Source organism: Quercus robur, chromosome 4 (assembly GCF_932294415.1).
Source record: "Quercus robur chromosome 4, dhQueRobu3.1, whole genome shotgun sequence".
NCBI lineage: Eukaryota > Viridiplantae > Streptophyta > Magnoliopsida > Fagales > Fagaceae > Quercus > Quercus robur.
The window spans coordinates 35,214,889-35,232,768 of NC_065537.1; the positions used below are offsets into that span (position 1 = coordinate 35,214,889).

General features: G+C 36.2%; 2 protein-coding genes across 4 annotated transcripts; one reads left to right on the plus strand and one right to left on the minus strand.

The window, feature by feature from the left end:
* Positions 1 to 1,340: 1,340 nt before the first annotated feature.
* LOC126721205 (protein SUPPRESSOR OF PHYA-105 1-like) lies at positions 1,341 to 11,897 on the plus strand. Of its 2 annotated transcripts, none has more exons than XM_050424246.1 (8): positions 1,341 to 1,601; positions 2,478 to 4,026; positions 4,746 to 4,903; positions 5,961 to 6,813; positions 8,803 to 8,949; positions 9,515 to 9,832; positions 10,326 to 10,385; positions 11,004 to 11,897. In XM_050424246.1, exons 2-8 carry the CDS (start codon positions 2,512 to 2,514, stop codon positions 11,193 to 11,195), a joined length of 3,243 nt encoding a protein of 1,080 aa, XP_050280203.1. In that variant the 5' UTR covers positions 1,341 to 1,601; positions 2,478 to 2,511; the 3' UTR covers positions 11,196 to 11,897. The 2 variants fall into 2 exon arrangements, with proteins under 2 accessions (XP_050280203.1, XP_050280202.1); XM_050424245.1 differs by having other exon boundaries at positions 1,342 to 1,652.
* A 323-nt stretch (positions 11,898 to 12,220) lies between these two features.
* LOC126721206 (uncharacterized) lies at positions 12,221 to 15,966 on the minus strand. 2 transcript variants are annotated; one of them, XM_050424248.1, is made up of 3 exons: positions 15,607 to 15,966; positions 13,518 to 15,426; positions 12,221 to 12,643 (listed from the first exon to the last, which is right to left on the minus strand). In XM_050424248.1, exons 2-3 carry the CDS (start codon positions 15,421 to 15,423, stop codon positions 12,477 to 12,479), a joined length of 2,073 nt encoding a protein of 690 aa, XP_050280205.1. In that variant the 5' UTR covers positions 15,424 to 15,426; positions 15,607 to 15,966; the 3' UTR covers positions 12,221 to 12,476. The 2 variants fall into 2 exon arrangements, with proteins under 2 accessions (XP_050280205.1, XP_050280204.1); XM_050424247.1 differs by having other exon boundaries at positions 13,518 to 15,435.
* Between the last annotated feature and the right edge of the window lie 1,914 nt (positions 15,967 to 17,880).

Consider the following 17,880-nt stretch of genomic DNA (forward strand, 5'->3'; position numbering starts at 1 on the left):
TCAATCTACTAATTTAGGCAGTATAACTATATGTTGATACAAAATTTTTCATATATCTTTGGGCCATCAAATAAGGCCCAACGTCAAACAAACTAAGCCCTAAATGAGACGGCACCTGGACCTATGTCCTAGTTGGAATGACTAAATAGAGAAAAAAGCTTAAAGAAAGATTTTATGCAAATTACCTTAGAATGGAGTAATAAGTGAGGCTTGAGGATGACCCAATTTCCCTTGAACGGGGAATGAGACTAAGAATTGTCTCTAGTGAAGGTAGCCTTTGAATAGAGCAATAGTGGGCCTAGAGGTGACCTAAATGCCGTAAGAAGAAGAGAAACGGCCCAAAAAAGTTCTCCTACATAATGAGCTTGGGTATGAGAATAAATGGGCCCATGGATGGGTGAAAACCCTTGTATAAGAGAATGATAGAACTTAGGCCCAAACCCTTTGTATAAAGGATTTGAAAATGATCAAAGGAAACTAGAACCTTCCATGGGCACTACCCCCAAAGAGAGAGAGAGAGAGAGAGAGAGACAAGAAACCATTGGGCAAAGCAAGAAAAGGCATGAGTCTCGCTCACCCACATCCCAAAAGTGCAAAGGTAGCAAGACCTGTTGCTATTGAAACTCGGGAGGTGCGGTTTGATGGAAGGAAGAAAAACCCTAATTTATGTTGGTTTGATGCTATGCTTGCTCTTATTTGTGTTGGTAATATACTAATTACTCAATATAAAATAAATAAAAGTCCAACTTGTGGGTCCAACCCTATCTAAGTGGGTTGGATTGGGTTAGATTTTTTTCAACCAAACCATGATAAGTCGAATTGAAAAAATCCTTCAACCTGACCCATACACTCACTAGAAGGGAAAAAAGTACAACAATACAAACCTCTTCGTATGATTAACGAAAATAATAAAGTTATGTCCACGTTATTCTCATAATATAAAAGTGACAACAATTAAAGGTAGGTTAAAAAATATAATCGATAAATAAAAATAAAAATCAATAACAACTTATTACCCAAAATTTATCCTAAATAATTATGAAAATATCAAAAGTGAAGCAACATATAAAAGATGCGTGTCTTTCTGGTTGTTATAAAAGCGGAACTTGCCTTGAAAAGGCCCTATCACGGGAGGTATTATTGTCCGGGGGGAAAGATTAAGAAGCAATGGCATAAACAGTAAATAAATGGCCGACTGAGTGCTATTTAATAAAACGCTACCACCCATTAACAGTAAACTTGTGATCCAACGTGTGGACTGTAAGGCGAAGACGAATTAGCTGAGAAAAAAAATAAATGATGGGGTCTTTCATTTTTAGCCTCAGAATCAGATCCAACACAAGTATCTCTGAGCATAGCTGTTCTAACTTACTTTTAAATTACTATAATAAAAAAATGGTACGAAGTAATATTTGTTCAAAATATATGGACCATACGTAAATTCAGAAAATTCCCTTGTCCTTTGTTTTTTTTATTTTTATTTTTAAGTATCACACAAAAAATAAAAATCTAAAGATACCGATAAGACTCTTTTTACTTTTGTTGCAACAAACAACATTCTTTCACTTGTTTATGTGTTGGAAGATATTTTTCTATTTCAGGCAAGTTTGTCTTTGGTTCCCTCACTCTCTCAGCTGCTGCTTTCTTTAATGGTATTGCATTTACTTTTTTGAATTTCATTGAGTTTACTTCATTGTTCTATGTGTGCTTGTTTTTTTTTTTCAAAGGTTGTTCTTTTACACTTTTTGGTTACAGAAAATGGAAGTAAGGATTCATTTTCTGCACTTAAAATTGAAGCATTCATGTTGGATGGATGCTCTTTTATAGTAATGATGATGTTGGTTATGTGGTTTGTATATTTTTCTAATTTGAAGTTCAAGGAATGGTTGTAGTGAATTTTTTATTTATTTATTTTTAAAATAAGGATATGTAGTTGAATTGCTTTCTCTCATGCTTTGAAGAGCAAATTCAAAGTGGGGTTTAATTGGTTTGCTTAATATCAAAAAGAAATGTTTGTTCTTTAAGAGGAGTGTGATTACTAATTCATGTATTATCACTTATGGATATTTCTATGCCATTCCAAAGGCATAATGTGCTTTTGATTTAATGGATCTGCTTAAATTGGAAAAATTCCACTTTCACAGTAAATAAATACAACTTATGCTTCTCTCTCTCTCCATTAGTTGAAAAGCTTTAATTCATTATTTCATTTTGTGTTGATATTGATTCAACTGATTTAGAATTCACCCCTCTTCCCTTTTAGGTTATTCTTTTTTGGAGCTGATGTTATTGTTGTTGTTGTTCTTTTTTTGGATGTCATCCTAAATTCCAGCCATGAATTCATCTTTTCCCCCCTTTTTCTAATTCTTGTATTCCAGCCATGAATTCATCTTTCCCCCCCTTTTTCTAATTCTTGTATTTCAGCCATGAATTCATCTTTCCCCCCCCTTTTTCTAATGTAATTTTCATTTGAGTAGGTCATTTGCACAACAAAACATTCATATTGATTAAATGGTGTGTTCCGACGGTATGAAACGAGCTGCAGAGGAAATGGCTGTAAATGATGCAGTAGGAAATGAAGAACTTAAAAGAAAAGATTTTGATCCTTCCCTGAAACCAGAGGGTCAAAATTTCTCGAGATCACCAGTGACCTGCTTATCTGTGAGAGGTGAATGGCTGGAGAGATCAGAAAATGATTGTTTGGCTGCCATGGAGGGGAAGGATTTAAATAGATGCATAGCTTCTTTAGATGGTTCTGAGCCTCTGACTACTAGTTCTACAATTGATACAGGGCGTTTTGTGGAAGAGTTAACAGTGGGAAATTATAGGAACCAAAATTTAGATTTAGTTAGTAGCCCCAACAAAGCTAAGCAGGGCCAGTGGCAATATCTATATCAGTTAGCAAGTGGGTCTAGAAGTAAGGGTTCACAGGGCGATTTGGCTTCTACTGGCAAGGATCAAATATTGTTGAGAGTCAGAGAAGAGTTAGTAACTATGAATTCTGACCCGAGGAGTCTGAAGCTTTTGTCGAGCAAGTTACTTGATCCTGCACCAAAGGGAGTTTTTGCATATATGAGGGCTAGTGAAGACAAGATTATCTCAAGCAATTCACTATCTACTACTCCTGCTCGATTGAAAACCTTGTCAACATCTAGCTTTTCTCAGCTATTTGTGAAGAAATCCTTGGCAGGAAAGGGATCTATCTGTGGAGCCCCAGAGGCCTGCAGTGGGTTTGGTGGTGCAATTGGGGACCAGAATGATGAAAAGCTGCACGATGTAACTAAGGTAGCTTCTAGTGCTTTATTAAAATTAAGTGCCAACAATGGTCAGTCTTCCACACATAGAATTGATAGGTCTGGTCCTGAACTGTTCAATGATGGGATCAGCCTAAGGGAATGGCTTAAACCTGGGCATAGTAAACTAAACAAAGCTGAAAGTGTGCTTATATTCAGGCAGATTGTGGAGTTAGTGGATTTCGCACACTCTCAAGGAGTTGTCTTAAATGACTTACAGCCATCTTGTTTCTTTTTACTGCAATCAAGTAGAGTTAAATACACTGGTTCCTCAACAGCCGTGAGAGAATTAGAGGGTGTGATGTGTCAAGAATCATTTCGGAAAAGGCCATTGGAACAAGATGAGCATGCCTACCTTAGTTTGGGTGCAAAGCAGCGAAGAATATGTGAGGAAATGAATTCTATTAGACAACAGCCTTACTTCATGACTAATGGTGGCTTAAGTACTAAATCAATGAAAGAGACTGAAATTTCAATCACTGGTCCAGAAGATTCAGGACACACTGAACTTCAGTCTCAAAACAATTCCAGCTGCCAAAATAAATCACTGGCTACACAGCAGACTATTCCTGTAACTGTTCACAGGTGCCAAAATAAATCACTGGCAGCACAACAGTACGTTTCTGCAACTGTTCAGTCAGAAGAGAAGTGGTATACTAGTCCAGAGAATCTCAATGAGAGAGGTTGCACATTTTCATCAAACATCTATGGTCTTGGTGTTCTTTTTTTTGAGGTGAGAATTTTATTTTTTTAATTGGTTTTGTAGTTATGTGTTTGTTGAAAGATAAGATTAAAATCTTGGAGTATTGCTTATTGCTTCTTTGTTAAGTTATTTTTACATCAAACTTGATGCTTAAGCCAAGTATGTTAAATATAAGCTCACTTTGCTGTGTATGAAAACCATTATATAAATTAAAATTGATATGAGATTTTGGTTATGAGGACCTTTTAAGACTGAATTTTTCTGGTATATGGCATCTATACAGTGATATTATTATGTACCCCTACCAAGATATACCTATTTGTATCTTGGTATGGTGTAAGACATTCATTCATGGGGCCTGTGGAAGGGGTGGATTGGGAGCACCTGCTGAATATTTGAAGCCACGTTTCATATGCAGTAGCAATGATATCATTCAAATGTAAATGAGTTAAATCCTGAAGTAGCCCGATGAAGTAAAATATCTCATTGATATGATTGATTAGTGCACCTTGGGAGAGGCATTTCTAACTTGAGTATGAATGCAATATAAATTTCTATGAATAGATTTGGCACAAGAAATGAAAATGCATCAATCTTCATTCACTCAATTGCTTCATATTCCTATTGATTAGTTCTTTATTTTTCTTTTTGGTACTTGGTTCTCTTAAATTTTAATTTTTCTCTTCAGATTCCATCCTAAAAATTGAATTGAAATACTATTTTAATACTAATGCAGCTTTTTATATCAGTTGCTCTGCATTTTTGAATCATGCGAGGCGCATTCTGCAGTGATGTTGGATTTGCGCCATCGGATTCTTCCACCAAATTTTCTCTCAGAAAATCCAAGGGAGGCGGGCTTTTGTCTTTGGCTTCTTCATCCTGAACCTTCATCTCGCCCAACAACTAGGTATCATTATATGCAGCATTTCAGTTATTTTACCTTCTACCATTAAATTTCAAACTTCTCTAAACATTTTGTTAAATGTAGAGGTTGTAATCATTGAAGTATGAATATTTCAATACATTGGTACCACATTAAATATCAGAGATATGCACCAGAAGTTACAATTTTTGCTAAACAAACCCCCCCCCCCCCCCCCCCCCTCCCTGTGGGTGCCCCCCATTTTTTTGTGTTTGTCTTTGAGGTGTGTTTAGCAACCTATCCTAATTTAGATTAAAGTATCTAGGTCTTGCTAGTCATTAATATTTTAGTAACTCAAGCTACCAATATGCGGTATAATTGCACTTCTGCCAACTAATGATGAAGCCGAAGCATCTTGAGTCCTTAACCTCTTAAGTTCATAAGCAGTTCAGATATATTGTGTTAATTTTACATTTAGCTTCATTTAATATTATGAACATCAACGATCCTCTAATGGGAGACCTTCAAATGCTCAGCGAAAGTGGTTGAGGGTTTCAACTTGTAATCCAAATAGTTATTCATATTCTTAAATGTGGAATATTCCTACTCAAACCTATATAGTGTATAGGCCTGAAAATATCAGAGCTATTGTGTTGGGTTCCAGCATGATGAAGAACAAAGGCCCTGAATTTGTAGACAAGTGCTAGGTCCCACCTGGAAAATCTTCATGATAATAGATGTAGAATGGATTCAAGAAAAATAGCTCAGGGGTAGGATAATGTTCAGTTGCTGTTCTAGCCAGGTGAATCTATAGACCCTTATGAGGAAATGTTTATCAGTCGCTGAACCATCCATTGAAGGCTTCTGACATTTTTGACTGGAAAAACATGTTATTTGACCATCTATCTGTTAATTTTACTTTCCCCTGCACTTCTTGAAAATATAATATTACAAGCTGCAACTGTGTTTGATTAATTTTGTTAAATTTTGGATATCAACTGCTGCAATGTATTTGATTTGATGATAAATCCTGCTATTTCTTGGTCCATTACATAGTTTTAATGTGGCGGATTTAGAAGTTTTTTTATTTGCTGTGCCACAGTGAAATACTCCAGTCTGAACTGCTATTTGGATCCCAAGAATTGCATTCTGGGGATGATTTCTCAGTATCTGGTTCTGTTGATGATGGTGAATCAGAGCCATTACTTCATTTCCTAATTTCATTGAAAGAACAGAAACAGAATCATGCCTCCAAGTTAGCTGAAGATATAGAATGCTTAGAAGAAGATATTAAATTGGCTGAGAGAAGGCACTTAATAGGGACATCCACAGCTTTTTCTTGGGGACAGGAAGAAATTCCTAACGTAGGGAAATTGGGGTTCCATCTTCTAGATTCTATAAATTCAGGTGCGTCACCAAGATCATTTTCAGTTTCAAAATTAAATGAAGAAAGATTGATGAGAAATATTGGTCAGCTAGAGAATGCTTACTTCTCCATGAGATCCCAAATCCAGCTTAGAGAAAATGCCATTGCAGAACGCTCTGATAAAGAGGTGCTAAATAACCGAGAAAGGTGGACACATGTAAAAAATGAACATGAAAAACCAAGCAGAAATCAGAAAAGCGTTGATCGGCTTGGAGCCTTTTTTGAAGGTTTATGCAAGTTTTGTCACTATAGCAAGTTTGAAGTCTGTGGGACATTAAGAAATGGAGATCTTCTCAACTCTGCAAATGTGACTTGCTCTTTAAGTTTTGACCGCGATGAGGACTACCTTGCAGCAGCTGGAGTATCAAAGAAAATCAAAATTTTTGAGTTTTCTGCTCTTTTAGATGACTCTGTCGATATCCATTATCCCATTGTTGAGATGTCAAATAAATCAAAGCTTAGCTGTGTTTGCTGGAACAACTACATCAAGAACTATCTGGCATCAACAGATTATGATGGTGTGGTTCAGGTGTGTATTCCTCACACATAATGTTTTTACTTGTTATATATGTTTGTTCTGTTTTCACTTTTCACCTGTGAGATAGGTGTTATATAATAATAATAAAATGGAAGTGTTTGACTTTTTGCATAGGTCTTCATATGCTGCCATATAGGCTTTTGATAGTTTAAATTTTTTCACATCAACATTGCACTAATTGTCAGAGTTATAAAGGGTTCTAAATTATTATATTTTGTTTATTAAAAAAAAAAAAACTGAATTATAACCCATTGTTCTGTTGGACAAAGAACCCAGACACTAAATGAATTCTATCTAAATTATATTTGGTCTTCTCAAATAAATTCTAATTAAATTACATCTGATCTTTATATTAGGCTCTCTATCCTAACTAGTGTGGTACACTACACAAGCCCTCTATCCTAACTAGTGTGGTACACTACACAAGCCCTAAACCTAGTGTATTCAGGAAACCTAAACTTAGTGTAGTACAATAGTGAATTGGGCTTGGGCCCAATTGGGATTTAAACCTTATATTCTAAGTCTCTCCTTAAACTCTAAAATGGATTTCAAGGGACTAGCTTGAGTTTGGATTCTAGATCCCAAAACCATCCCAGTGGATGAGATTTGGTGAAGATTCATCCAGTTGATTATGAGAAGCAATGGAGCAAAACTTTAAGATATCCTAAAGTAGATGATGATGGACATGAGAGGCAATGTAGTGAAGCTGTAATGTTATACAATGGCAAATGAAATAGTAGTCAATCTAAATATGTTTGGTTCACTCATGGAAGAATATCATTGGTGCTATATGTATTGCATTACTCTTACCATAGTTGGTAGGAGTGGGAGAAGATGAACAGACACTTCTATCTTGTAGAAGCCAGTATAACCATAGAAGTTCAGATGTAGTATCAGAAAATGCCCTATATTCTGCTTCAGTGCTAGACTAAGCGACCATAGTCCGCTTTTTTGCTATACCATGAGATAATAGAATCACCAAGTAGGAAGCCAGAAGACCATAGAAGAGTGCCTGTTTGTAAAGTCTCCTACCCATTCTGCCTCAGTGTAAGTGTGAATCATGAGAGGTGACTGGGAGGAGAAGTAAAGTTAATGGAATATAATGACCTTGAGATATTGGAGAATGTGAAGAACTGTTGCATAGTGAGTGGATCAAGGTGCCATCATAAATTGGTTGACTATATGAACTGCATGTGAGTTATCAGGATGTGTCACTTTAAGCTACAAAAGACTCCTGACCATCAGCAGAAGGTAGCATCTTCAAGCGGTTCACCATCACGAGTAGAGTCATTTGCTAGGCTTTAGAAGTGTGTTATCATTTTCTGTGAATGGTGATCTGATTGTGGAAGTATGTATGAAGCCTCAAGTCAAAATAATGAGAAAACTGTACATTGAACTGTATGAAACAACTGTCCAATAGTAGTCATTGTATAGGCTCTCAATCCTTATAAGGGTACTGTTAAAAGAAAACCTAAACCAAGTGTAGTAAGGAAACCTTGGAGCCCTGTAATAGAGTAGCCATATTAAAGAAGATCACCTTATCATAATTTCCCTGATGCTTTTTGTGACTACCTGCTGTCAGAGAATGTCTCTAAGAGTGTACCTAAGTTCAATATGATGTTAGAGCAGGTCTGTATCCATAACTTTACTGAGTGACGCACTGCATTAGTACGTTTGATTAAAATGGGTACTAGCCTACTGGCATTTGGCTGTAGTTTTTTTATATTAGGAAATATATGCATGATGATTGATGAGGAACTCAATTCCAAAACTATTTATTGCCATCTGTTTCCTTTTGAAAGATGCTTCACTTAGGGAATATTGATCCTTGTCTTTTATTTCATGTCACCAAAAGTTTTTATTTTTTATTTTTTGTCAGTAATATTTTTATCCTCGACCTTTTATTTGAGTTTAATAATATTCTTTAACAACTACTATTGGTGATTTTCTTGTAATCTAATGGGCATGGATGGAATCCAGATGTGGGATGCAGGCACTGGTCAAGGATTCTCTCAATACATGGAACACCAAAAGAGGGCTTGGTCTGTTGACTTTTCTCAATCCGACCCCACAAAGTTTGCAAGTGGAAGTGATGACTGTTCTGTGAAACTGTGGAGCATTAATGAGGCATGCTCTCTCATGTCATCTAATAATGGCTTAGCTTGCTTGATATTAGTATTTCCATGAATTAAAATTTACAATTGCTGATTATTTATCCTTCTTGAGAATACTCAAAAGTGAAAGAGGGTAGGGGGGAAAGAGAACCCCAAGCGTAGGAGTTATGTTACACACAGAAACACAAATACATCCATAGCCACCTATTTTTGTATGATTGGGCAAGAAATAAGTTTTTTCTCTCCTCATTGCCTTCTACAAGCATTTTTACATATGGGGCTATCCATCACAATTTGTTAGACCCACATAGGATATATATTTTTGGTCTAGTTGGTCAACTGGAGTAACCGCTCAATGGAACCTTTTTTGATGATTATGTACTTCCTTTTAAATCAGTGTTGATCATTGGTATCAAGTATGATTAAGTGCCAAATTTGAGGTTCCCTTACTGACCTCAAGGTCCTAGTTATTCTATCATTTGAACTCATACTATTGCTTAAATGTACTGTAATAATCTTTATGAGAGAATTTGTTATACAAAGTTAGGGGAGTGGTTCTAATGTGATTATTTTTGCAGAAAGATTCTATTGTCACCATTTGGAACCCGGCCAACGTCTGCTGTGTTCAGTTCTCGGCTTACTCTACTCATCTATTGGCTTTTGGATCCGCTGATTACAAGATTTACTGCTATGATCTTCGGCATACAAGAATCCCTTGGTGCTCATTAGCTGATCATGGGAAAGCTGTCAGCTATGTAAAATTTTTAGATTCAGAAACCCTTGTTTCTGCATCTACTGACAATACTTTGAAGCTTTGGGATCTAAGTAAAACTAGCTCAACTGGGTTGTCCTCCACTGCTTGTAGCTTAACCTTTGTTGGTCATACTAATGAGAAGGTTGGTTTCTCTATATGACAATATTGGAATCTATATGTGTGTGTGTGTGTGTGTGTGTGTGTATAAAATAAAACTTAAAGGTGTGCATCTTCCACATTATTCATGAATTTGTTGAGTAGTCTTTCTTTATACTTGAAAGAGGAATCGAAGTACTTGTTTTGGCCAAAAAGTACATTTCGTTTTTGACAAATAAGTATTTGATTCATGCTTTTCACCTTGTCTCTTATGTAAAAGGCCCTTGATAAATTAAATGGCCCAAATATTGTAGTGACTCGCCCTTTTATGTGAAAATGGGTGAGGCCTTATCAATCTGGATGGGATGGCACCATCATAGATTATCTATTAGACACTATCACACACACACAAGTGCGCACACATGAACACAAATGTGTATGTATCTGTATCAGTATGGGTGGTCTGTGTATGTTATATCTCTTTTTGAGCATTCACTATATAATTCTTATTTCTAACTCCTTGTCTACTGCTTGCTCAGAATTTTGTCGGTTTGTCTGTTTTGGATGGATACGTAGTATGTGGCTCAGAAACTAATGAGGTAAAATTGTTTGATGTCAAAATTCACTTTGATAATGTTAATTTTTTATTATGGGACTTTATGTGGCATAAGCACTCCGATGTTGGAGTGATTATAAAAAAGGCGTGGTAGTTCATGTTGCCTCATTGCAGAAAATTCTGATCTTGTAGTCATCATAAACTAAGAACTATCGAAATCCCTCGTCTTTTGGGAGTTTGGCATTCTAACATCTTAAATTATTACTTGTGAGAATGGATGCATTTATTACCATTAAAATTGCAGCACTTGAGTGCAGTTTTTTTTTTTTTTTAATAGAAATCTAAAAATCTGTTTGGTTTGAGAGGCTACCTTTTTCCTAAGATCCTCTCTCTTAAGGGAATTATGAAACTGCTTCTATGATGTGGGCTAGGTGCCAGCATTTAATTTATTAAATATTATCCAATTATAAGATCTAGAATACTGATCACAAGCAGCTGATACACACCCCATCAAGTAACACTAATGGGCTTTCCTATTAGAGATGTCATCCCTGTGTGAATAGCCAGAAGATACATAGATCCTTCATAACCCCTTTTTTTTTGCGAGAATCAAGGCCTTATGTTCAACTTCTAACTGCAATTATTTCCCCTTTGTTTTCAGGTATACAGCTATTATAGATCTCTGCCAATGCCAATCACTTCTTACAAATTTGGATCAACTGATCCTGTTTCTGGAAATGATATTGGTGATGATAAGGGACAGTTTGTTTCTAGTGTCTGTTGGGGAAAAAAGTCCAATGTGGTTGTTGCTGCTAACTCAAGTGGAAGCATGAAACTATTGCAGATGGTGTGAGAAACATTGTTCTCTCTATGTTTGTAATAGCAATCAGTTCTCTTCCTCAAACATATCACCTTAGCTTGCTAGTGACAACAATTAATCTAAAGTCCTCTTTGGTTGGAAATGAGTTGGACCTGAAATTTGCTCTGGTTGAAGGCTAAGAGAGGGAACACAGTTGTTATGGAGCCTTCTAAGTTGCTTTTTATAGTTGTCTTGCATCCACATGGCATTGCACAGGACAAAGAAATCCATTAACCTGCCGATTCTGGCTGTTGCCCTTTGATGAGTACTCCACGTTACACCCTTACTGTTGAGATCAGAGATTAGTGGAAGTTGACAAGATATGGGCATAGCTGGTACAAAACCAGGGTTTGAGTTGCACTACCTCAAAAAATTAGAAGCTAAGTGAATAAAGATCATGGTACTCTTCAATGAATGATTCCAATCATTTTCACCAGAGATCTTTTAGACAAGTTAACAAGGTTCGCTGGAGTTGGAGAAGATTCACGAGCTGTGGTATCAATAATTTTTTGAGTGGTGTATATCCTGCACAAGCAGTTACCTTGCCAACAAACCAGTAGCAGAAAAGGAATGTAAATTAACTTTAATTATTAAGAAGGGTTTAGGTTATACCATGATTGCTACTCAGAACTGTATATTTATGTGGCTATGTAGTCTTCCGATTAAAATTTTCAAGTAGTGAGATATGTTTTACCAGGGTGGCCTCTCCTGATAAAGGAAGTTTTTTATACCATATCCATTTTAATTAGCTCCGCATTAACTTGTGATTTAGCCAAGTATTGTATGATATGATACATGCTTACCAAAAATGTGACATCTATTTAGCATGTCAATGCAGATATGTTCAGATGTAACTTTGCTCATTCTTCTGGGCATGTTTTCTGCTTAACAGCAGTTCAATTACTTAATCCCCACATTGTAGTTTCTTTTATTTTTTGTGTTGAACTCTCTCTCTCTCTCTCTCTCTCTCTCTCTCTCTCTCTCCAATGAATAAAAAAACCGAAATAAAAATAAAATCCTTTTCACACAAAATAAAGAATAATACAGATGTAATGAGTTGCTGCAGGGCATACTGAACTGTACATCTTTTCAAAAAATCTAATATTATAATCTGAGCAAAAATGCCCTACTCTACGGCCAAACATTTCTGATCTAACAATTCACTATTTTTTTTTTCTTTTTTGTTGTTGGCTGAGAATCTAACAATTAACGTGATGTCTAGAAGTTAAAAGAGTGAAGCTGTTGCTGAGGCAAATGGTTTGGTAAGATTTAAGACTATGGGAGTTCGGAATCTGAGGCGGCATGACCAGATGATGATCTACGTATTCTTGGACTCATCATTGTTGGACTAATCACCATCAGCTGGCCCTCTGAACTCATTCTCATACTACGCCCACAAGGGGAAAGTTGTGGAGGCCTTACTGATCGTCCTTTTGGTGTTCCTGTATAACAGAATCCACATGAAAATGGATAATATTTTCAAAAGAATGTCTCCAGTGCCAGAATAAGTTAATGTCTGAAGCATCTGAAACTCAATCTCAGATTGCAAAAACTACTGGAATGTGATTGATTAGTGTCATAGCAAAGTAATAAACAGGACCAAGAACACTGAAACAGTAAAATAGTTTAAGCATGTGAGTAAATTTTGACTGCCAGATTAACTTAATGACCAGGTGCCACATAAACTTCAGTATACATTCTATGCATAATTCTAGAATATCTTTGATAGAATTGCATTCTTTGAATCTTTCTCCTTCTTTACTTTGTGTTCAATAAAGTGATGATAGGAGAGTATGCTAGAGAGCAGAACATTTTTTATTTTTATTTTTAAATTACAGACTATTATGTTCATACTTCCCAGACCTTTTACAAGGAAAATCTATCACAAAACCAATTTAGAAGCAGTACAAGTTGTTTCCACTTTTTCTTTTTCTTTTTTTCGCAAAAGTAGTAGTCGCAGAGTTTTGAACAATTCTAGTTCTTCACAAGTTGCATCTGATATGTTGTAATGAAAAACATTTACATGATATTTTCTTACTCAGCTGCAGGTTAAAGTGGATAGCCAGCATATTTATAGTCTGTCTAAATTAGTTGGCACTGTTTTGCATTTTCTCCTAGTGTCAAATTCCATATTACATAGATGAAGAACTTGAAATGATGGGCTTAAAAGGTGTATTATTTAAAGAAATAACTGTTCAGAGATTGTTAAATCTGTTGTGATTCTTGGCATTATAAGCATTATACTCTTCCAAATAATTAATATTATTCTAAATTATTCTAGAGAAATAGTTATGAATGAATAAACAAGAAGAGCACCTGCTTGTTTGTTTGCCTTCAAATCTAAAGATTTCCTTGACATAAAGGTTTTCTTGCTATCAGGTGAAGCTAAAGCCTTCCTGTCATTTGCTGGCAAGAATATTGGATCATCCATTATGGTCACATTTTCATCCCCACAAGCTGATGCTCCATCACTTCCTGATTCTGAATTATCTTTTAGGCTTGTATTTGTTCTCTTTTTCTCCTCAATTCTATAAACAAACATCTGAAATGGGATCTGTGTTATAGGCAACGGATCAGAACTCCCCCAGAAAGAGAGTTTCCTCGAAAGCCCTGACTCAATGTCACAGTAATCTACCAATGGCATTGGCGGGTCAGGCTGGCTATTGTAATCAGGATTCAAAGCTAGGAACCGTTTTGTGTAGCGAAGAATCCTACAAATGGATGAGAAGCTTGGCCTTTGATTTGGATCAGTATGCCAACATCTCTTTGTCAAATTGGTCAGATATTTTGGTGCATAGAACGGAAAAAGTGGCCTCTCCCCTGCCCTAATGTTTCGACTCATTTTGTCTCCTTGAAGATGGCTATCCTCAAAAGGAACTTTCCCAGTTAAAAGTTCAAAGCAAACCATTCCAAAACTGTATACATCAGACTTTTCTGTGTACTTGGAATTCTCAGCACTTCCTGTCTGTTCTTGCTCTTCCAGAACTTCAGGTGCGTACCAAATGAATGGGAGGGTTCCAGTTCCACATTGATTTGAAGAGCTCTTTTGGATGCCATTTTTAATATAGGATAGTCCAAACCCTGAAAGCTTAGCATGAAAGAAACCTTCTGTTGAGGTGGCTCTTGCTTTGACAAGAATGTTAGAAGGATTCAAATCTCCATGGTAAATTTTCTTTGAGTGAAGATATTCCATTCCTCTTGCAATTTGAAGCATAAGATCAAGTGCAACAGCAAGAGAAAATGGATTCCGCTTTCTTGGGCCAGAAATCTCTTTGATGTAATTGGAGAGGTCTTTGTTCATGAGTTCCATAACCAGAAAACACTCTTTCTTTTCCTCGTCGGTAAAGCCACAAAAATAGTTCATTATATTTGGGTGGGAAAGAGACAATAATGAAGAAATCTCTGGAATATGAGGCTCAATATTCCCGAAAAAGTGTCTTATGGCAAAGCTTTCTCCCAACCATAGGATCTCCTTATACTGACTGCCACCCCCTAACCGCCGCCTCACCATGTAATCCTTAGACCCTACAAGGATTGAAGTTGGCAAGAGTTTTCCATTCAGAGGCTCTGATCCGTCTAAGTTTCTGAAAAGGAGATTAATGAGTTGCTTGTCATACTTTGATGCACCCAAAGCTTTCTTTTCCTGGATTTTGTTTAGAAGCATCCATCTATCTTCATTCCAAACTGTGTCAATTCGATTGCAAAAATCATGTGCAATGAGGTATTGCTTTCCGAATTTCCATTGGAAAAGTTTCAAATCTTTATATTCTCCTTTGTACTTGTTCGAGTGCACAAGTTTCTTCCTTTGAATATCATCCTGATCCCAACCAGACAACTCTCCTGCAATCTCAATTGCTTCGATGACAATTGGAATACAGCTAAGCAAGTTGTGGATGTGAAACTCAATGCAGTCAGTGTTCTGATAGAGGGTAATGGCTTTAGCCCACCAATCCTTGGTTTCCAAGCACTGCTTAATATAGGCTTCTCCTTCCTTGAATATCTTTTGGAGTTCCCTCAAAGGCCGCTCAAGGACTTTCCATTTCATGTGCTTTTCTTCAAACCTCAAGTTCTGTCTCATCTCCTCTGCTATTGATTCATATGCGAAACTGAAGATATCAAGCAACAAACTGCACTGCCTCGAGTTGATTTGGATATTGTCTCTGAAAACCATTAGAGTTTTCAAGCTCCCTAGTACCTCCCCAATCTGTCGAAATTGCTCCATCCCCTGATCAAACTACACAGATTTGATAAATGGTTTCAAAGTTAACAAAAATTGATCATATGTACTCATCAGAAATCCCATGGTTTATTCGCACAAGAGAGACCAAAGCAATCAATGAATGTTGGAAAAAAAAAAAAAATGAAACCCGACAGAAACGATAATTAAATGGTAATACTAACTAACCAGTTTGTATCGTAATGTGCAATGGTAATGGAGATGACAACAATCAAATGTTCAAAATTCTTTCTCGGTGGCAAGCTGAGAAATTTGAGCTCCTTTTAAGAAAAAGTGTAGCTGTGAAGGTATCACCGCCAAAAATGGTTAATCGATGATGACAAAATTCCTCAAAAAATTCGAACATAAGTTGGCAAATTCCGTAGAAACTAGAAAGAAATCACCTCGCTGTAATCAAAAAAGAGATTTTGATGAACAAGAATAGGCAAAATCTGAACTGTAGCTATGAAAATTTTCTTAAAACTTATTTCATTGTTAGGAAGTAATGGATGCAACAACACTTGTGGTGGTGGATAGTCCTATGTTTGTTCCGCGAGATTCGATGTTCTAGTTTGAATATAGTAAAGTGTCGGTCAACTGACCAACCGTTCCAACGGATATTTAATAATTATCTACGCGCCTATTCTTTCATTTTTAACTGACTGCGCGTTTGGTAAATGTATCTTATCTAATTTCCCACTAAAAACAAAGTTTTCCTCTAGACCGATTTCAAATGTTAGGTAACAATTTCAGAAGTTAGAAAAACTTTCCTCCAAATCAATCTAGAACTGAAAATATTTATCGGACAACGGTTGAGAAAATATTAAATAACTCTCCTTGGGGTAGGAGAAATTATAAGATCCACATGGCGGACAAGTGATGTGGTTCACCATTCCACTAAAAAACTTCTACTTGTTTAAAATTGTTAGTTATAAAATTTTTTTAAACAGAAAATAATTACAGACTCAACAATTTTAAACAAGTGAAAGTTTTTTAGTGGAATTGTGGACAAATGACGTGATCTACCAGAATACTTTATAATTTCTCCTGAGCTAGGCAATAATAGCACTGAAAGGGTAGACTTATTCTTTAATGTGCAAAACCCTTGTTTACACAAAATGGGTCTTGAAACGTCAAAAATTTCATCCAAAAGACTAAATGGTCCATTCAACCAACTAGGATTAAAAAGCCCATGTCAAGATCTTAAATTCAAGCAAGAGGGAAGGAAGCCCAGATGACCAAACCCAACCCTCCAAGAAGCCACACACACACAATCAAAAGCGAAAGGCCTTGTGGCTGAATTGACACCTCCCCATGTACAAAGTGCTTGGGGGTCTAGGGAGGAAAGGGTTCGAGTTGCGGGGTTAGCAGCATGTTGTAATTATTTATCAAAAAAAGAAAAAAAAAAAAAAAGCGAAAATACCATTTTGGGGTCAGTCGATTTGGTCCCTACATTTTGGTAGTTGTCAATTTGGTACCTATTATTTTCAATTTACAGTCAATGTAATCCCTACCATTAACTCACAAATAGAAAATACCTCTGTGGCAAACGGTTTGCAAAATTGACATGTTTAATTTTAAAAATTTAAATGAGATCTGATGTGTCTAAATTTTAATGGTCACATAATGCTTAGATGTCAAAATAATTCACATCAGTTTTTAAAAATATTTTTATTTTCTTTACTTTCTTTAGTTTTTCTTTTAATTTTCTTACAATTCCTAATGCTTTAGAATTTCATTTTATTTTATGTTCTTCATTGTTCTTCTTCCCTAAACCTAGAATTTGCAGTTTGTGCGAATCCTTGTGGGAAACCTTGGTGTGAAGTTTCCCATAGCATCCAAATTCTCCTTCTCTAGAGTCCACTCCTCCACATCTCCATGTTTCTACAAGATCAGTCTCAAGAACTTCCCCACCCAATTCAATACTCAAGAAAACCAAACCCACTTGTAAACACTTCATTTTGTACCTGATTAACAAACTTTAGTCCCTAGTCCCAATGATGAGCTTGACATGTCTACAAAAGGTAATTGAAGTAATTTCGATAGATTGGAAGTAATCACAACTCAAAAATGCTTAAATAGCTTTGAAAACAATGTTGAAAATGACATTTTCTCACAGTTTTCACCATAACTTTTGATTCAAGTGTGCGTGCACACACTTGAAAGATGCATATACACACTCGTTTTCTAGGTTTCAGAACTTCAAATTTAGGGGCCCAAAACATCATTCTTGATGTGGGCCAGCCCCTAGACCCTTGAGAACGTCCAAAGACGTCTAAAAGGCCTCGAAAACCGTAGTTTTAACATAAAAATACAACCTTATGCCTCCAAACTAAAATCCTAGCTAGAGATAGAGGATTTTTCACCTAAACTCTTCCAAAACTCTTTCTTTCTCTTAACCTTCTGCACATCAAGCATTAAGCACATTTTTTGGTTCTTCAAAAAACTCTCTACTACTCATTA